The sequence below is a fragment of the Drosophila innubila genome (assembly GCF_004354385.1).
Source record: "Drosophila innubila isolate TH190305 chromosome 3R unlocalized genomic scaffold, UK_Dinn_1.0 2_E_3R, whole genome shotgun sequence".
Taxonomy (NCBI): Eukaryota; Metazoa; Arthropoda; class Insecta; order Diptera; family Drosophilidae; genus Drosophila; species Drosophila innubila.
Window position 1 is genome coordinate 18,366,049 of NW_022995380.1, and position 22,512 is coordinate 18,388,560.

The following is a 22,512-nucleotide window of genomic DNA, read 5'->3' on the forward strand; positions in this document are numbered from 1 at the left end:
ACAACAGCAACAACACTTGACTTTCACTTCATATATGTATGTGTGTGTGTGTGTGTGTGTGCGTCGTTCATTCACCTGACCACGCAAAAGTTTCATAATTAGTTTTGTTATTGATGTTGTTATAGTTTTAGCTCTGCGCAGAATAAATAAATCACAAGAGCACGAACAACAACACAAATGAATAATGAAGGTTCTGCACACTGACAAAAATTGTAGCGTAAAATCGCAGCTTTTCAGTTTGGAGATCAGGCAAAAGGCAATCCCGACCAAAATTATTATTTAAAATGTAGATAAGACTTTGACTAATTAATAATATTTATCTAAATGTATTTATGCTGTACACTTAGAAAAATTATAACAAAAGACACCCTGACTCATGACCTAAATTTATGGTCAGTCCGAAAATAATAATTCTTTAAAGCTTGAAAAGATTTTTGTTAATTAATAATATAACTTATCTATTTCAATAAATATCGTTAGCAAAGGTAGTAAAATTAATTATGTTTTGAAAATAAATTGACGTTTTGTTGCTGATGTCTGTCTAAAGTCAAGTTTAGACGGTCTGCCTTACAGTTTTTTTTTTTGCATGATTTCAAGGAGGGTGGCATCACCGTCAAATTGATTATTCAGGTATATTACGAGGCGTCTCAAGTCTTTGGCTCTGACTGATATATGGCTGGCACGTAGCTGGTTTTAATTGAAAACCGAAAAGAAGAAGAAGATGAAATGAAAAGGCATGGAAGGAAGTCAAACTTGAGGTGTGACTGGCCGTTAGTTGATTTTATGCTAATCTATGCAGCTCAGTAAGAGCATCAAAGACGTCGAAGCAGACTCACTGAGTAGCTGCTGTTCCTTGGAATGAGCTGTGCCGTCAATTCATTTCAAATTCCGCATAATTTTAAATAACAGCCGCCTGTTTTTGCATCACAGAATATGTCAAAGCAAAATAAACAGTTTTATTTATAATTATGCGCAGGTATGCGCTGCCAGTCCAACTTATCTTTTTCTCTCTCCCTCTCCCTATCTATTCACTAGAGAGTCTTAAGCTGCACCCAGCTTTTTTTTTATCAGTCTGTTCAGCTGTTGGTCTGCATTGTTACCAACTCAATTAAGTTTGTCGGTTATTCAAAGCTTTATTATTTTAATGATAATTAGAAAGCTCGGCCAGCTCCATCCAACGCGACCAAAGCCAATAATGCAACGCGGCAATCACTTGCAAAGTGCATTGAAAGTTCACAATGGAGCCACAATTCGATTGAGTTACCTGAGCGTCCGCTGGTTTTTGGTTTGGCATCTAATTGACTTAAAACCAAAATCAATTTGTTCACGTATACAAAGCCAAGTCACTTGGTCAATCAGTCAGTCCTTTGGCCGTCAATTCCATCATTCAAACAGTTTCTAGCTTGCTTCACTTCAATTCGGTTGGCACCTATGCGTATACGCAATAATATTCCTTAATGGAAACACAATGTTCTGGTAGTAATGTCAGATTTTGATTCAAAAACAGCTTCAAGTTTTTAAGTTAATTAAATATGGAATAATAGTAAAGATCTTTATTATATCGTACGTTTTCATATAATTTAGAATATAATCTCTGCGATCCCAAAACTTTCTTTACTGGAATATCTTTTTGTTAAATTATACATTTTTCTGACACCAAAAACTATTTAACTTTGCTTAATTAAAAATCTAAATTGCAAAAATGTCATAAATAAAAAATTATAGTTATTTATCTCCCGACGTCGTCGTAGATGTCGCCTTGTCCATGGACTGGAAAACTTTGTGCCTTCTTTTCTTTATTGGATGCAAGTCGCACTATTTTTTCTCATTCTTTACTTCATTCTTTAGATTTTTAGCCTACTTTCCATTATTATTTTTCGGTGCAACTTTGAGCAGGCAAATGAAATATTTTGATTTGCCGCTGCCTGTGGCAAAAGTTCGTTAAAATATTCATAATTACTTGGCGTGTGATGCGGCGGTACTTGAGGCATCTCTCCCACTCCCCTGCCCCGTCCGTGTTCACCTCTCACCCCTGAAACGAAAAGTTGCAGAAGGAAAACAGAAATTGCGCCACTTAATGAGCAAGGGCAAAACTTTGGTAAAACTTTCGGGGGAAACAGCAGAAAATGTATAAGAAAAGGCGCCAACGGACTGCGAGGCTGTAGGGGGCGTGGCAGCTGAGGCACATTTAAAATAATAACGAATTTATTTAAGCTGCTATACGGCGCAAAAAATCATTTACAATAGATGGACGCTTCACTTTTAAGTGGACGAGACAACTTTCGTCTTTCGACAGCTTCGTTCGACACTTGTACTCTGTACAGGAAAGTGAGTATGAGCAGGAGTAAGAAATTTATGCTTATGTCATGGAATTTGCAAATTTACACAATGCTTACTCGTAAAAAAAAAAGAAAAGAGTTCGTTGTTGCCTACTCTACATTTTTAATGTCTGTCATGGCCATTTTATGCCCGCCACAAGATTCTGGCACAAAGGGCTGACAGACTGTCGCCCCCAAAATGTGACACACACGCACACAAAGACGCAATTATCCTGGCCACACCCTCCGCCCCCATTGCTCTATGATATGCTCTCTTCAGCAACTCCCAACTCCCAACTCATCCGACTCACATGTGTAAGCGCACACAAAGGACATGTTCCAGGCCGAGTTGTTGAGTCCATTTGCAAATTTTTTGGTCATGCTGCGACTGCTGAAAGCGGGTTAAAGTCACCCCGGACGGAACGGACGCCCCAAGTGAATGTATTTTCTTTATATACTCCCACTTACATGCTCGTATTCGTTGTGTGTACTTACATATGTATATTCAACTGCCTTGCCTTTTATGCTCGCCAGTTGTTCGGCCATCCGATCCCTCCTCCCTCTTCCACTCTCCGTCTCTGTCTCCATGTGTAGTTGTGCGTAAAAGCTATATAAATAAGTTATACACGTGGTAGCTGGCCATTGGCATAGTCGTCAGCCAGACGCCAGCAAGGACAACTTGGCCCAATGCAATGCTTGAATTTGGCTGAAAGCATGACAATTTAACATACCAGTCAAGGTGGTAATACAAGAGGTGATATTCTAAAGCTTCTGTCCTCACTTTAACTTTATAAAAAAATATACTTGTGCATTTATTGCGAACAAAAGGGCGTAAATGTCATGTTATTTATGTACAATCCGATTCATTCATCGATAGAGTTGTAAATTCAACTAGAGATAAAAGTGAAAGGGCTCTTGTAAAGTCGGTTTGCCTTTAACTAACTGTTAGGAAAGGCATATAAAAAGATAAGTAAGAAAGAAAACAATTGTGAAGCTTTCGCTCTGTTTACAATATTTATTTTAATTACCTTTCGTTTCTGTAGAAATTGCTTAAAGTTCTCGATGGTCCAGTAGAATTCTAAGACTCAATTTCCCACATTGAAAACAACTCATAATAAAAAGAAGTTGGCCACTAATTTTTAAGTTAGTTTTAAAAGAAAACATCGTCTTTCTGTTTCAATAATAGCTGCAGCTAAGGATCATTTTAAGGTATTTCCAAGTTTTGAAACACATTTGAAATGAGTTAAATTTAATCAAAGTTAAGTGCATTGCACTTATAAGCCGACAACTACCATCGAATTTACACAGATAGACCAAATTGTGGGTGCTCTTTAGGGCCTTGGCTGCCCTTCGAGTGGGCAATTAGCAGTTCGAGCCAAAAGCCGCCATGTCGATTTGCAATTAAGCTCAGCAAATGTTGAAAACTTGTTAAAAAAAAAAAAAAATAATAACAAAAAAAGGGTGAACGAATATTTCGTGCCCATGTGTTGCGGTGCGCTGTGGTGCGAGTAGGTGTGAGGTGGTGCGATGGCTTTTTATGCAATCAGATTTAATGATGCGCGAACTATTAAGCGCATTAAAAGCATTAAAAGCGTTTTTGTGCACACTCTATAGCCGCAATCCTTAAAGTGCTCATCTAAGTGGCAGGTAGACAACAAAAAAGCTACCGACATTTATTGCCTTTGACACAAGCCATTAAATAATTTGACGCTAAAAGTGAACGCAAATGCAGTTGACACACGTAAGAGATGAAAAATGAACGCCAAATGAAATTAACGTGCTCAGACTAAAGCTTTTAGCTAGGTTTTTACATGTTACATTTTAATTCTTTTATCATTATTTTTATTACGCTTAATCCAATTGCATGCACTGACAACGTGGCGTATGCGCAATGAAATTAAACGCACGCTTAAAATATAAGGCAGCGAAAAATAGAATGTGTATAGATTGCTTGACATAAGAATGTAAATTAAATTTAAAATACATCAGGAGCGCATTAGAGTCTAACCGGAGCCAGACTGCCATATGCGCATAAGGGTAGCCGGAAGAGGGTGGAGGGCGGAGGGTGGAAGAAAGGGCAAGACGGCACCCGGACGAGTCGCAGCTGCCAGCAACGGAATTAACTTGCGAGCCACGGCAAAGACAAACAGCAGTTGGAAATGAAATAAAACAATGCGAAAAAAGCTACGTACACACACACACATAAGCAAGAGCACACCCATACTTTCACACACTCGCACACAGAACTTGACATATGACATTTAATTTACTGTCTTCGGTATGTTGCCTTTGCTTGGCGCACTGCCAAAAGCATTTGCTCACATTCATTAATTTTCATTTTCGTAAAACAAAAAACTAAGAATAACAAACCACAAAGGAGAAGAATACCATGAAACTTGAACACTCTTATATCAAATCTTTCTCATTTTTTGCACTGGAAGAGTACTAAATTTCTGGCTGTAGAATTGATAATGCGCGCTGCGGTTGCCACTGTAGATATATTTTAAATTATTTATAATTTATTTTTATTTCTTCTTAACTTATATGTAACACTATATGTTCTCTTTCTTTTATTCACCATTGATAATTTTCGTAAACTAACTTATCGATAGCACAATCGTTATCATACATTTAAAATAATATATACACCAAATAATTAATCTTACTTCTGCTGAAGTTTTCTATCTTATAAATTCCGTTAAAATATTATTTAGAGGTATATTAGAAAGAAGTTCACTGCGTGTGATATAAAAATTTTGTCAGAACTCCGTTTAATAAGCACTTCAATACAGTTAGTCAAGTAACTCTTTTGATAAATTGAAATATTCAGAAAATTTTCTTAATTTATGATATTTGCTTGCAATATAAAAAAATATTACTCAAGATTCATTCGGTTTAACTAATTTTAAATAAAAAAAATATTTTAATTTGGCGAAGCAGTTAATTGACATACTGTATGTGAATTTATCGACTGCACGATATCGATATTTTCTTTAAGTGGTTTCGATAAAATAAATGGAGTTTTGGTGAGCATTAAATGATAATAAGAATATGAACTTTAAATTACTCAAACAACAATTAAAATATTGAATATTAAACTCGTTGTTGAGTTGAAAAAAAGTAAATAATAACTCGCTTTCATACGACTGTCAGATGTTCTGTTAAAACTCAAGTGGATGAGTTGCGCGGCAGGTTTTTGCTTTTAGGCGCTGCTGGCGCCGTCATCATCATTATAAACATTATGCTTGGGTCGACTCACACCACGACTTACACTTGCCAAACACACACACACACACTTAGCTTCACATACATTTAGTAGAGTGCAGCAGGACTGTGGCTAATAAAATATTTTATGCGGGGCTTATCTGTTATATCAAAAATGTGGACCTTTGCAGCTGCGACAGGCGCAGGGACACCGACACCGACAGGGACACGGACACGGACACGGACAGGGACGGCAACGGCAACGGCAACGGCGACAGTGACAACAAAAAGCAGAACACAGTACACATTATTAACAGTCGCCCCCTAAAAATAGCAGCAACATCAACAAAAACTCAATGTCAAAAATAAAAAGTCGCACACAACAAGAGAGAAATTGTATTGTTAGAGTTTATGACTGGAAGCAACAGTCCAAAGGGGGTATAAATTACTGACAGGGTAAGTGGAAATCTCGTGGACAGGGGAAGGAGTAGCTGTACACTTTTCTGTCTGCTTTTGCTTGCCACGACTTTCCGGCTGTCTGCATCGTCGTCGTCGTAGCTAATTCGGGCTCAGTTTTTGGTCAAGTGCAGTTTGCCAGTCAGCGAGCAAACATTTTTATGTCCTGATAATAGAACAACATGCGGTTAGCTCTACGTACACACAAAAACAACACACACACACACACACATTTACCCGTGCACGTGAAAGTTTCGTAATTTTTTTGCTCAAACGGTGACAGGATTGGTAAGAGTTTAAGGGAGACGGAGGTCATGTTTTGTGTGCCTGCAGTTTCTAGCAGGTTTTTGCAAAGCGGCAAATGTTGGTTTTCCCTGGCCAGGTTCATTTCCGCATCAACGTCATTGCACAATTTCTACTCCGTTTCGCAAAACGAAGTGAAAAGCATTATAACCAGGTCGAAAAGTACTGCTGACTTTAATGCAATTTTTTGTATAAGAATTATAAAATGTGTGACTCAATAATATTAACAAAGTTATATAAGTCAACAACACTAATACAATACTATTTCAGGGCTCATAATAAAATAAAACTAAGTAGTATTAATGCTATGCTTAAATTCATTTTTGATTTTATTACTATTATTAAAACCATTTCCATTGCGATGCCAACGTGGAGTTTTGTTTTATTTCATAAATCATTATGATTTAAAAAAAAAGATATTTCTAATAAAATTGTATTATTTATATCGTTGCAGGTGAGTTATGCATATATTTAAATATGGGTTGCTTATCTTGGCTCTGGTAAGTTCTGTGTGTTAATTTACTACCTTGGATTGAAATAACTACGACCAGATGATATTTCATTACGGCAACGGGTAAATAATGCCCAGCCATGCGGCTAGCAGGCAGGCGTCAACGGAAATGCTGCAATGCATAAATTTCCACAGGGGACAGACAAGAAATACACGTAATTTCGCATCATTTTAGAATCTTCTACGGTTACAGGAGCTTTCTTGGGGGTATTTATTTATATTGCTAGCAAAATATTTATAGTACTTGGATTGTGACAGTTGAGACACCTTTACTTGCTACTTCACCTCCGCCCCACCACCACTCACACTAGATAAACAATCTCGACAGCAAGTGCATAGAATGATTGCCATTTTATCCATCAATTTGATGCGCTACTCAATCTTTTAGCACTGCAACAAAATGGCAATTGCATTAAGAAGACCCACACACACATACATAGTTGTATTGAACCAGATATAGACACTTTGTAACTGCAACTACGTATACGAGTACTCGAACATACACGTATAGAGAAAGACACACATCAAGTAATTGAATGCACTTGCCCCAACCTACGCACTCAAAGATTATGCGCAGAGCAGAGTGGTTGACAAAGGAACAAAGGAAAGGAGATGGTGACAGGATGGCAGGATGGCAGGATGTGCTTTGATTTTGAGCTCGTTCAATACTATTAACGCAAGTAAACTAATGGCGTCATCATTATTATCATCGGCAGATACAATTGTTATTGCAAGTGTTCCACAATTCATAAACGCCTCAATTTGCTGTCTGTTTAAATTAATAGAAATACAATAATGCAAGATTTTTCAGATTTCGCATTCGTTATAATATCTCCAATCAAACAATGCGTTTTAATGAATTAAATAGTGAAAGTCAAGACTTGAACTCTTCATTCTCAACAGTATTATATTAAGAGTTATTTTACGAAATTCCTGCAGGCGTATTTACTTTGCAGAACACACTAAGCTGCAATGCTATTCATGCCACATTCGAGCATTAAGCTGTCTGAGTCTGAGTCTGAGGCTGACATTGTCTCTGGCTCGACTGGTTCTTGTATTTGCTCAAGTGCTTTGTCTCTCCGCCGACATCGAATCTTGTGTCAATAGTTGGCATACATACATTGCAGGCATTTCATTTACCCCACATCCACTTCCACTCGCTTTTGTCCCCTTCTTTCTCTCTCTGTCTGACAGATACTGTTACTCGCTAAAAACGAGCAGCATCATTTGTTGGCTGCTTTGCATAGAATGGAAAATTTAAATTGAAAATTGACAATTGCATTGCCAACTGGCAACTGCGACTGTGATGGAGATGGAAATGGAGACGCGACTGCGACGGAGTTGATTGACAATGCATGAGATTTGCATATAATAATCGAAATATGTGCTGCCGTCGCTGCTTAGCTATTAAGCTGGGCAAATAGTCGTTAGAAATCTATTTAAAAATCACCACAATTGCTCCACATGCCACAAGTTGCAGTTGCATTTCGATTAACTTGTCGGATAATTCAGTTTTTGTGCCCATTTCAATGAGTTTGTCTCACAGTTCTATTCCATTTCAATTTTGCAGTTATTTGCGTAAACGATATCGTGATTGTTGTTGTGCGTGTGTGTGTGTGTGTTTAATTGGGTATGTTCTGTTTGTTGTCATTGTATGTATGTGCTTATTTTCAACGATTTTGTGTTTGTTTGTTTACAATTTGCTTAAGGATTTGAATGCAAATCGAGATTCCATCGATGCGTATACTTAATATTTTTGTTTTGTATAAATTTCATATGCAACTTCTATATTGATATTGACAAATTAAAGATGCGAGTGTAGACTTATTTGTAGCACTGTGAGTTGCAGTCTCTTTGGCAATTGAATCCGCTTAGATGTGTGGCTGCATTTAAACCCAAATCAATCCAATTCGCATTCAAGTGACTGCAGACTGCAGTTTATACTCAAATACAGCTCGTATTTGATTTTCGGTTTTGGTTGCATGCATTTTTTGAGCTCGGGGCGCATTGCGATGCACAGATGTACGAACATTCATCTGCTTGGAGCTGTGAGTGTTTGAGTATTTGAATAATTCATGCATGACAATGCATAAGTCACTTGGCCATGGGGCCAAGGAAACAGTTGAGTTGAGTCAAGTTGAGCATTGCCTTTCATTTTATGCAGAACTTGCTGAGCCAAGCTAAATGTGATATGTGATTACATAAGAGACCGGACCCCAATCAGCACACAGCAGCAATAAATAACTCGCAAATAAGTGCAATGTTGGTAACAGCGGGACTCTGTGCAATTGTTCATTTGAGTGTGGAAAATGCCAAAAGGAATTTCCGCTTAGTCGTCGCTCACGCCAATTTAAGAAAAACTATTTTTATCAAATTCATGCATGAAATTCTACTTTAGACAATTAAGGTTGAAAATTATATAAATCCCACTTAATACAATTTACTTAGAGAAAACATGCTGTGCTCGAATCTAATCGTTTGTCAGTTATATTGAAATATAGCTGCACGCATACCATTTCATGTTCTCATATTCACGAACTCTTAAACTTATTCTATACTTATCGCTGAATAAAAGCAGCTGCAAGAGCATAGAAACTTCTGAGTTTTTGTTGGATTCTGTGTTATGGATTATGTAAGATTTCAGGAGTCCAGTTGTATTTAATTGTTATTGTGCTCATGTGGATAAAGGAGAAATGAAGAAAGCGCCACCAAGCTTATGCAAATGCTTATACATATATAGTTTGTATGTGGGAATTTTTATATGTATGTTTTAACAGCTGTGCACTGAAATAACACAGCAAATAAATTTGGTCTGTGTTGGAAGGTTATAATTGCAATTGTTGCGAATAGCACGAGGGGTAAAAGGAAGAGAAAGAGAAGGGAATTAAAGTTTTTACTCTCGGCAACTCTTTTTGTCTCTCTCTCTCTCTCTCTTTCTCTCTCTCTTTCTGTCTCTCATTCTGTTGAAAAGAATTTGCGTTCATGTTGCAACGTCATGTCACTTAAATGCTAATGCATTTTTAATTTATTTCGCTCTTTTGCCCTTTCATAGCAAATAAAAATTCATTTAAAATGCCGCAAGGACGTGCGCAAACACAAACACAAACACTTTCGCTCACACATACATGCATATGTGGTATATTGTGTGTTTCAATGTGTGTACGGTCTTACTTGTACTAAGGGATTAATTAGCTGTCATTGATTCAATTATTGATTACAACGTACTCTGTAAGCATCATAAAATATGCCATGACCGATGCAGACTACATCAATGCAAAAGCATTAATCAAATAAACTGCTCGCCTATTGATATCCCAGGTGCGCTAATTGAAACATAATGAAGTGGGATCGACAAAATATGTTTTTTGTTTTCCAGCAATTATAAAATAATAACATCAATCAATATCAAAAAAGACTCCATACCTAATTAGATTAATCGCGTACTATTCACGGCGCATAATTCAGAAATTTTCTCTTGAGAATAACATTGTTCTTGAAACTCTTTAAACCCAACCATTGTCTGTCTGACTGTCTGTCTGTCCGTCCAAGTTCTGTGCTGAGCAGCTGCTGCCCAGTTTGGTCAATAGATAATTTTGCAATCGCTTCTGAGCCTGTCATGTCAGTTGATTTAAATTTATGACCTCTTTTGCCGTGTCCAAGACACATGGCACAAAAACTTTACTGGCTGTTCTCGATAAGAATTCAACGCATTGACCTTTCAATTTTTGAATTTGTCTATGTGTGTGTGAAGTCTTATCACTCACACACAGTCTTTTTATCACATACTCGTATAAACTATAACTAAGCATGTCAAATATGTTGAAAACTTTGATTTATTAAATAGTTTCACTCGTTTTTTTTTCTAAAACACAATTTATTCTACGGAAGAAATTTTTGCATTTTTTTTTACTAAAAATATTTGTTTTTACAGAAAATAATTACAAATTTTATATTTGTCCTTTAGCAACGTATGACTTAAATGGATAGGATTTGCTTTTTGAACAAGAAATTTAGATTTGAATAATAAATTATTATTTAGTTTGCCCAAAAAAAAAAAAATAAAACTTAGCTAAGCTCATTCGAAACTAACATTGGCAAAATAGCAAAAAAAAAAAATAGCTGACTTTAAAACAAGCATAAAATTGAATGAAACCTGAGACGGCTAAAGGATACTGTAGTAATGAAAGAGAATTTAATATTGTGGCCATAGATGCGGTAGCTGTGTAGTTGCCGGGAGGCTAAAATAAAATATACATTTTTGTAATATAATAATACTAAAATATCCAAATATTTTTTTCTAGAGCACCGGATGAATAAAAAAAAATGCAAATGAGTTTTATATCAATCTCTACTTTTGTTTAGTTCAGCTTTTCTTTATAATTTATTAGATCATGTACATGATAGAATTCTTAAAAGTGCTCATGGCTTGTCTGAACATTAAGTGAAACAAATTCATTATATTATATATAAGTGCTATGTACATTCAATTTAACACAACAGAGTGAATTTTTATGAATTGCTTTGGCAGCGGCTTGTCATGAATATTTTCTATGCCATTGAACAGCTATATCGACCCCGCAGCCATTTTGCAAGTGTGTCAACTTCCGCTGGCAGGGTTGCCAACAGTAAATGCAGTTTAGTGCTAAGTGTCTTGCACAGCGCCAGTGACAGCGATAATCAATAAAGTACCGGCAAACGGAGTGCACTTTTTACCACAGTTTATGTTAAACTATTAACAGGATACTCGGCTTCCGTAATGAAGCAGCTGCTGCCGTCGACGACGATGAAGACGAAGGTAATGTTGATGGTGTCGTCGTTGGTGTTGCTTCTTGCTGTCCTCGTTGTAGTTGTCGTTGTCGTTGTCATCAGCGGCTGAACTGTACAAAAAGCGGGTCGCAGTCGACAAGACAACAGCTGCATTGTTCAAGTACACACACAGATATACACATACACATACAAATACACACAGCAATGCACATACACATCTATAGACAGAACAAGCTGGCATGGCGGTGCAATGTCCTAGCCGTATGGCAGAAAAATGTGAAGTGAAAATCGACACTCAATATTAGCACCGTTTATGAGCTATGAACGAGTTACGACCACCATGCCACGTTCGAGGCAGCAGCAAATGCAGCCTGCGGCAAGTTGAAACCGCAGTCGAACCAAACACACACACACACACACACACACACACACATACTCAGACTTACACACTTGACTGGGACGCTGTCAAGTGCTCTACAAGCTGCAATTTGACCCCATTTAATAATCGCCAAATTGTCGCAGTTTGTTACATAAAAGCGAAATTGATGAAGCACAACAGAAATTGAAGCATAGTGAAATTGAATTTTAAAGCAAATGGGGAAGTGGTTGCAATTGCTACAATTTCATTTCCGTTTCCGGTGCACACAAGACAACATTAATCATAATCAACAATGGGCGCATTGCCAAGTGGAGCAATCGAGAGCGAGACAGGGCAAAAAAGATAGAGAGAGAGAGAGAGAGAGAGAGATAGAAAGGGAGTCTATTCGTTGTGGAGCCCTTTCTTATGTGCAACATTAATTAACTCATAAATCTTTGGGTACATCAAGAGGTCACAAATTGCAGCACGTGGCAAACAGGGCATCCCACATATGAGTCTGGCCAATTATTTGTGTTGAAATCTCTGACAGTACTGGGAACTCCTGGGTTATGGCAATTTGATTAATGTAGACTCACACACGTACCTATGTATTCTATATACACCTCTGAAATATATATGATTTGCTGTAACTTCCTAGCAGCCAGTTGCCAATTTCTGCCTAGGGCCATTGTTTCTCAATTTTTTTTTCTGTAAGTTTGTCTATCTATCAAAATCAGGCAAAAAGCCTTTTCAACGACTGTCTAGCTCTGCTCTGCTTTATGCTGCTCCAGTTCAACTGGGACCATCAATTTGATTTTTGACAGCCTTCCGAGCAACACTTGTAGCTGCAAAAGTATCGACAAGATAGCATACATTAAAGTCGAGTTGAAGCTGACTCAGCGATACCTTCTTTTCACATTACCATCAATTTCCAATGATTGTGCGCAACATGAAAGTAATTCAGAGCTATTCAAATTTTTAAAAATCATTTTCAAAACATACTCAAGTAACATGCTAAAATACTGCTGAAAATAATAAATGACTATAAGATACTATGTACCTAGCTATGAGATACCCTTAACTACATATTTGCGACAAGTTGCATCCAGACCATGAGACTTGTTTGAATTGAACCTGGTAGACGAAAAATAAATATACTTACAATTCTTATGTACTCGAAATTCCATATTAGTGATCAGTCTGTAGAAGGTTTCTTTATAAATCTCTAAAGAGCCAAATGCAACGTAATAAAAATTTCTGGAGTTCTTGAAACCAACTTTGTTTACTTTTCAATGTTTCAAAAATATTTTTTAAGAAACTTGATCACAAAATTTCATTAGGTTCTGTTAAATTATATTTTATATTTAACTGTTTGGCCTAAAATATATTTAAAATGAATTTATTTAATAACTTAAATGTATCAAAAATTACTATTTTTTTACAATTTATAGTAAGTTCATGGCGTCGTTTTTTGTGACTCAGAAGATATGTACAAAACATATTTTTTACCAGGGTATAAACATTCAATTTATTACATTTTAGGAGCATGCATAATTTGTTTGTTTGTTTTTACCTTTGCATTTATATTTTCTTAAAAAATTTTGAAACATATATAAATATGACCAAGAAGTGTATCTTGCTCGTTTTTATTCTGTGCTTTAATCGGGAGAAACATAATGAGTACTTGCATTAAATTGCACATTCATTTCATTGCCATTTACAAATAGTAAGTATAACCAAGTGGCAATTGCGGTAGCTAGAGCTAGAGCATTATGGCCACACTACTTGTATTTGGCCATATCAGATCTCCCCTCAACGTTGAACCTGGCGGCAACCTTTTGCTGCTCGTTAAGCAAAGTGCAAGCGATGTGGCAATAACTTTTATGTTTATGTGCATTTCTTGGTTGCATTTCTCTAGTGAATTAGATTTAAGTACAGTCATCGAGTAGGAGGCGACATCGTCTCTGACATGTGCAAATATGACGGGTCTGATGTTGGCAAATTTGTCAGACAACAACGCAAGTTGCAGTGTCAACTTCTCTCCCTCCCTTTCCCTCTCCCTCTCCCTCTCGATGTTGAAGTTGCTCCTACTAAAGGTGGCTGTAAAATGATGTTTGTTGATTTTATGGTGTGTCGAGCTGCTCATAATGTTGCCTTCCCTCTCCTTTTGCCCCCTTCTCGTGTTCTCCCTCGCTGTGTTTGTCTCATGCAGTTAGTGCAGCATTTGTATCCATTAAGAAAAGCAAAAGCAACTTGCTGTCTACCTTAGAGTTTCGTTAGATGCGCTGTTTAAATTGGATTGTATGGAATCGAGTCACATTCTTGTTAATGTTGTTGTTGTTGTTGATGGTGCCGTGGTTTTGCAACAATCGAGATACAAGCGCAACATCAAAGCGGTGTCAGACACTTGTGCGGTTTCTTTCATTGTTAGCTTCCAACTTCCAGCTAACCTCACAGCTATTTACTACATATATATGCCTGGCTATAGTGGGCATGTGAGCTTGTGTGTGTATGCATATCATCATGATTATAATCAGCAAACGCAGGGGCACTTAGCGCTTGTAATGTTGTTGCTGCTGGCACTTTTGTCGGCTTGCTGCACATCAAAGGCGCCGCGTAATGAGCAGCACACGCTAGCATACTCCTCAGGCTCCTCTCTCCCTACCCCTGCCTGTCTCCACCTCCCTTTCCACCCTCTATCGTCTACTAGCGCAAATTGACTTTGTCTGTGTATTTTTTGACACCTGCGGCAATTCGTTTTATGCCCAGGCCCAACAAGACGCGCTCTTTTCATCCGCCTGCCTCTGCCTTTTGCATCAAAAGATAATTTAAAGAGAGCTCAAAACTAGTTCACGGATAGCACAGTACCAAACGCCAATGTGGGCGTTACTTTTGGATGCCAGGGGGGAGTGGGCGTAACAGGGGAATAGTATTGGGGGCTACGGCCTGGCAACCTACATATTTTCAGTCATGGTTTTTGGGGCGTGGTTGGCGTTTTGCTTCTCTATTTGCTTTTTGGCATGCTGATTCATAGCCGCAAGTCTCAAAATTCTTCAGCCAGCGCATTTTTTGGACCAGCGAAAAAGTATACCAAAAAAAAAAATATGTATATATATAAAACTGAGATGCATCAACTTTGCTGGCAGCCCCAAAAAAGTATGCTACGTATTTTGTTCCGTATATAAAGCATTTTAGCAACCCAAAACATACTGACAACCAGAGACTGAATGGTGTCGGAATCTGAATTTAATATAGAGCAATTTGAATTCTGATAAAAATATAACTTATTTTGTACAAAAAAAAAGAAGTTTTTCTGCCCCTTATTATCAATGGGCATAATAGGAAAATTTTGAAGTGAACAGTAGCATTAGTTTGTCGGCATTTCACCTCCAGCTATTTAATTTATTCGAGATTTGAAGTGACACTAACTTTGATGTATACCCCAAGCTTTAGGCACCTGAGAGTCTACTATTTATAATGTCTGCTCTTTTGGCGTATCTTATGTAAATGTCACTGCATAAACATAATTTACTTGGCACAGCCTGCGGGGGCTGTATGGAACTTTTTTACGGCCATATAAAGGCGCTAAGGGGCTGTTGTCGAGCGCTGATCGGAGAAAGTTTTTCCATAAAGCCGTTGGTCCAACAAAAATACCGCATAGTTATGTCTGCGTCCACCTGCCACAAACTGACAATTGGGCTTTTGTGTGGAGCAACAGTTTGGCATTTTGAATGTTCATTGATAAGTAAACAGCATAATACAAATGTCAACTGATTTCAATTTCCCCAAAAGCAGCACAACAGCTGCACAAATGCATTGCATTCACTTGTGCAGCGGGCCATAAGTGAGATGCGTTTCCCCAATCCAAATGCAACTTCTATTCACAGACACACACTCATATCCACATTGATATCAATTGTATTGTGGATCCCCTGTGGCGTCTGCTGTCGAGATGTATTCGCTGTCTTGGCTACAAGTTACTATGTCAGCGTTTAAAGCTCAATTGGTTTAAGTGCCGGAGCATTTGAGCTTTGGCTTGAGGGTAATTCTCACACACAGTAACTGATATTCTGTATTTTGTGATAGTTTCCCCTAGCAGTAGTCGCTGTCATTGGCTTTGCTTGGCTTGAATTCGAGTGCAGCTTGCAAACAAATTAACCACACAGAAAGTGCATTCAAGTGGAATAGTCAGAACTTAAGAATCATTATTTGATCCTTCAATGACGAGAGCTGACTAAGGAAACAAATCCTCTCCACAAGTATATAAATATAATCTGTATTTCAATTGTTGAATTTGTTGTCATATTCTGTACGTGTAATTAATTAACTCAAAGTATATTTTAAGTCTATACAGTAAATTTCTAAAATTGCAGCCCTTTTTCAAAGCACTTAGTGCAACTTAGTTACTTCTGTCTTCGGCTCCACTTCACTAACCTAATGGCATCCTAAAAGGCCCACTGAGTGCAGCAGGCAATAAATGCTTATATTTTATTTAAAACAAAAGTTTCAGGCACCTGACATCCACATAGTAGAGTCACAGCCCCGTTAGTTACATATTATATAACAAAACAGCGTCTGTGTCCTCGAAATATTAGCCATTGTCATCGTTGTCTGCGCGGTGTGTGCAGTTTCTGTTGCTGAAATATCGAAGCACTTTGAAATTAAATATTGCGCATACGCCGCGTTGTGAGGCAAGCATGTAATGCAATGCACTTTTCGCATATTTACACATCATTTGCGCTTGTTAAGTGGCTGGGCGTTGAAGGCGTCGTCTCTAAGCGGCTTTTCTATGCCATTGGCCATAATTTCCCGTTGCTGCTGTTGCCCAATTCTCATGTAATTTAATTCGCGTTCGTGCTCGGCTAATATTTTGATGTTTCGGCTCATTTGTGAACCCTTTTCACCATTCAGAGAGACGCATACGGACAGACACGCTCACGTGAGACTGGCAAAGTTTTGCCTTTATTTATGCAAAAATAATTTCAAATGTTTCGCATACTTTTTGACATTCGCTTTTGAGCGCAAGCATTTTCATAACCTCAGCCAAGCCACAGGAGCGCGTTTTCTCCCATTTTCCATTGCCCATATCCTCCATCTCCATCTCGCCACGTCAGCTCTTCGAACTAAGAATCTAATAAAACTTTTGCCAGTTACCTGCCCGCAGCAACAACAGCAGCAACAACAGCAGCAACACGAAAAACATGGCTGCTTATTTGCTTATCATATGCAAATTTGCATGTTTCAAGTTGAAGTTTTCCTTTGGCAGAGAAAAGCAGCAGCAGCACAGGTAGCGCTGAAAAATAAAAACCCCAAAGAATGTTTAACAAGCTACCTACCAAAGCGGGCCATGGACCGACCGAGCACAAAGTTCAAATAACAAAATTTCTGCTTTTACTTTAGCATAAAAAGCCAGGCTGGTATTTTAGCCTTTCTCTAGGTTTCCCCCCTGGACACCACCACATGCCCACGACATGTACACGTATTTGTGTTTCTATGTGTGGTTTTCATTATACAACTGGCTCTCGATGATGTGTGTTCCTTTGCCGCAGGCCATGCACTCGAAATAAACCCGCTGAAAATGTTTCGAGTATTTGCCTACAAATAAATTCTTCATCTTATTTTAGGAGCCCAACAGTCATTAATAAGAGCAGCATAAACTTTTGCTCAAATATAACATTTAAATAGGTGAGAAACCTTGACTTACAGGATATTTGCATAATTTGGGTTGTGATGCTGGACCGGATAATAATGGGTCAATTATATGACAGGTTTGATTAAAGAGGGTGAACTATAAACTTAATACCCAACTGACAACTAAACAATTTCAATGACTATAATCTAGAAAGAAATTTAAAATATGCAGATATATTTTAGTAAAGCCGAAGTTTCCAACCACACTCATTTCCGACTTGTAGATATGTTTCTCTATTTTGAATTTTAAAGATAACTTCATTCAAAAGACACAATTTTCTAACATATATCTTGACGGAATGAACTTAAACTAAACTTTAAGCAGATTAAATAATTTAATTTTCTCGTATAGGTGTGCCAAAATTAAATTGAGGTTTTTCGACATCGACACAAAAAAGCAGTTCATTCAAAAACTTGAGCTCCCGTTTCTCGTCAATGGAAATGAATTTTCTAATTAAAATTTCTTTTTAACTAACCTAAATACTCATAAATTGACTAACCACAATGTGAGTTTTAAAATGTGTTCGGCAAAGCGTAAAATTCAAAAAGAAAAGTGCGAAACAAGTGCTTAACTTCATATTGAAGGCTGAATTGTGTTCAAATAGGATGTGCAAATTGAAACAGACACTATGACACATGTGCGAAGCATTAAACCCAGCGTACGTCGACTGAAATGCAATTACAATTGCAATCTTCGGCAACAAGAACAAGTAAAACAAACAAAAATTCCCAAAATGGCAGCTGGCGTCGCGGCCATGTTAATATATCAGCCCAAAAGAGTATGAATTGGAACAGAAAGAGGGAGAGAAAAAAGCATGGTTGCGCATGCAAAACAAACAACAAGGAAATGAAAAACGAGCTCAGCTGGAAAATTGCATGGCCCATTCAAATATATACATACAATCTGGAGTACATGTAGAGCCGGAAGTTGACTAGCCAGCGACGTCATTTCCGGCTTTATCCACATTTTTGTATCTTTTTTTTTTGTTTTGTTATGGTTGTTCGGGCTGTCAAGAAGCCTACTAAAAAATTAACTGCACTTAAGAATTGCAAATAAACTGAGGCAGATGAATCAGCAATAATACCAACAACAGCGACAGAAGAGTTCTCGACCAAATTGACATCAAATATTTACTAAGATGAAAGACATATTCATTTTGGCACAAAGTGAAAAAATAACATAACGAACACAGCTCATTAAAAACAAATTGATGACCAGCTAACAAAATGGTTTCTATTTTCATTCTCTCTATTTTCCTGACATGAGAATTGAATCCTGTAATTGTTGACATAGGCTCGCATGGACTTTGTATTATTTGCAAACTCGTAGTAAGTCATATAAAATATCATTTTTAACTTTGGTTAAATCAGAAATCATTTATTTTTTCAGGGCAAAATTTAAATTATTAAGTTAGTCAATTAAATTGAAAAATATAAGTAAGTTTAGCATCAAACACTATCGCATCCAATTTAATTTTTCTGTCAAAAAAGTTGGTTAAACTGTTTATGTATTTTTATGCTTTTATTAATATACATTTTTACCACTTCTGTGACTACAGGGTATAGAGACAATTTTAAGATAAAAATACCCAACAAAAAAAAGCATGTTAACCTCAAAGAATGAAACTATTTCACGTTTCGCTTTACGAGTGTTTTTATTGCCACTTTTAGTCGGGGAAGTGATTGAAATTGTATCCTTTGTGCATGTCGACTGCATTTAATATACAAGTATATATAATGTGTGTGTCTGTGTGTATCTGTGTGTGTATCTAACTACTTCACAATGTTGGTCTGTTATTTCGGATTTTATTTTTATTGCACAACAAATGCTGTGCGCTGTCTGTGCGGTTTTGTTTCATATTATATATATTTGATGCAGGCGAAACCAACTAAAAGTGCTAATAAACCGAAATATTGTAAAGAAAGCCGCAACAAAATTATCTGTAATAGATATTTTATTATATATACACTTGTATTTATATATATGCATTTATGTACTTTGTAAGCAGATAAAACGTACAATGTTACTGCAGGATTACTGCAAATAAATGCACTTACTTTGTGACATAAAAGGTTGCAATTTTTAAATCCCATTACCCCAATTTTTGAGCTCCAACTGTTTCTCTTTTAATATTTCTGTCGGTCTCTCCTTGATTCTCTTTGTAGCTCGCATATCATCAATTAAACATGTTTTCAGTCTAGACATTCCTACATTTATATTTTTATATCGTCGGATATGCTTCTTTAATAAATTTTCCCCATTCATATGTAAATATAATATCTGTGTTTACTTGACCAAACCCTTTTGACTTATTATTAATGCCTATCGTATATAAAAGTATTAATAAACCGTCAGCAAATAATATTGCGCATACGCAGCGTTGACAAACATTGAGTGTGTGCGAAGCATGAAATTTGTATGCCGAAAAATAAATAAATAATAAATAAATCTAAATATAAGTGCTTATATGGAAATGACAGTGGAAATGAGAATGAAAATGAAACAATCTGCCAACTAAAAGACACATAAATAGCTGTCAAATGATATTCAATTTCGATTGTTCTTTATTGCAGAAATCAAGTTCTCTCTCTCTCTCTCTCACTCTCTCACACATAGCACAGTGCATGGGTGTGTGTGTGCTTGGCTTCATTTTGTGTGCGCCTCCGTGGGTATCAATGTGTGTGTGAATTTTGTTGCTATTTTGTTATTGCGGTCACTGACACGTGTACGTGTCAGTTCAGACATAAACGCTGAATTATGCAGACAAGATGGTCGGACAATTTTGATTTGATTTATCGCTGAATGTACATTTTTAATGTCTCAGCAGCAAAGGCAGCGACAGCGACAATGTCAAATCAATGCCATCACATTACAAACAATTTACATAAAATTAGCATAAATAATTTCGCACCTAAGCATGAAGAGAGTGTGTTGATTAATTTGATTAGTCTGATCTAGATTATACTGGTGTGAATGGAAATGAAGTAGCGTCATTTAAAATTTCCTTACACGTACCCCACATATACATTCACAGACTCACAGACATGTGTACATGCCAATATGTATACATATAATTGAAAATGATGATAATTAAAAAACATCTTGTTAGTTTTACATTTCAAAACAAAACAAAATTTATTTTTATAATAAAGCATAGAAATTTAAAGAAACTTCGGCTCATCAGAATTCTATAAATCGAAAGCTTATCACATCTTAATTATTCCAAGTTAAAATTCTTATGGATTATATTTTATTTAACAACAAAAAAGTTTTTGTTTTTTAATTTTTTTTTACCTGTGGTAACTCAATCAGTAAACAATAGTCGTATAATACATTTTGATAGGTATCTAACTTAATTTGATCGGTTCAACTTATTCGTTTATCCTGTATAAATTTCCTTTCGCCATCTATAACGATTCTTCGATATTGTGGACTGCCGTCTACAGTGACTTCCAAATCTTTATGGATTTGTTATAATTGTTGACTTCAAAATCAGCAAATAAGTTATATATTTAAAAGAGAACAATAGTTGAATTTCTTTTAATTATTGGACTTCAAAACAATCAAATAAATTTGACTTTTTAAGAAAATAACAGTTGAATTGATATAACCACAAAACTGTTTAGTTAATAGTTTCATATTACATAATAATAATTGCTAACAGTTAGTCAATTTTCAAATGGATTGTACACACAACAAACGTATAAATACGCCCACACGCACACATACACACACACACAGAGTTTCTTTTGCCAATTACCAGAATCAATAACAAACAAGGCTAACAATTTGTGATATGTATGGTACAATATTTACGAGTATTATTATTACTTTCAAGAAACAACATTTCAGCATTTATGCACAAAAATTGTCATGGCAAAAGCAAAAACAGAAATGTTGCGCACTTTTGATAATTGGCCCGTACAGTATACACTGTACAGACTGGCAAAAGAAAACAGAGGGACTTCATGTAGTCGAAATGCATAAAAGAAATGAGCATAATTGCTTGTTTGTGTTTAATGTAGCCTCTCAAATTGCAGCAGTTGGGCTTGTCAGCTAGTAGGTATGAGTATAATATAAAGTTTGCAGCAAAGCCAGGGACTAAAGACGTCTCTCTGTGTGGAAGAGAGTGGGCAATTTTCGAGTTGAGATTATGTGCTGAACAATAACAAAAATGTTAAGCGGCATAAAGTGCATGCTGTTGGGCAACCAACTGTAAAAGAACAAAACTAGCTAAAACATCTACTGACAAAGACACGCACACACACACACAAATGCACACAGAAATACACACACATATGCATGCACTGTTTGGACGTCTTGAGTGTTTGAGCCAAAGATTAAATGGTGTTTATGGCTGCAACGAAGCAGCTCTCGATGCGCATTTGGCGCTGTCTTCTGCTCAAATACTTTTGACACTTTTGCAAAATTTATGACTTGCAGCATTTCCACAAATGCCAGAGCAGAGAAGAGTATAAGTTATATAAATATCTAAATAAATAAACACTTGCGAAATGTAGATGTTGCACAAAGTGCAATGCCAAATAATTTATAAGGTCTCTCTTTCTCTAACTCCTTCTCTATTTCTATATTTTGCAGGGTTGGACCTGGCCTAAGATGGGTAGCGTGCTATTTGCAGCTGTATTCATAGCATTACACTTTGCCACCGGCGGCCTGGCCAATCCAGATGCAAAGCGTCTGTACGACGATCTGCTGAGCAATTACAATCGACTCATACGACCCGTTGGCAATAACTCGGATCGTCTGACGGTCAAAATGGGTCTGCGGCTCTCACAGTTAATCGATGTGGTAAGTACAAGTTGATCTACTTATCTGTAATTAATGTTAATCTTATTAAGCAAAAAAGTATTTGCCTACACAATGCGTTGTTAATAATGATGGT

The 22,512-nt window shown here is 36.8% G+C and overlaps 1 protein-coding gene across 1 annotated transcript in view; it reads left to right on the forward strand.

Moving 5' to 3' along the window:
• Nucleotides 1-22,226: 22,226 nt before the first annotated feature.
• The window catches only part of LOC117790666 (acetylcholine receptor subunit alpha-like 1), a 33,875-nt gene continuing 33,589 nt past the window's right edge, over nucleotides 22,227-22,512 (forward strand). The window contains exon 1 of the mRNA XM_034630170.1: nucleotides 22,227-22,418. Within this exon, the coding sequence (XP_034486061.1) occupies nucleotides 22,227-22,418 (192 nt within the window). The remainder of the gene's footprint in view (nucleotides 22,419-22,512) is intronic.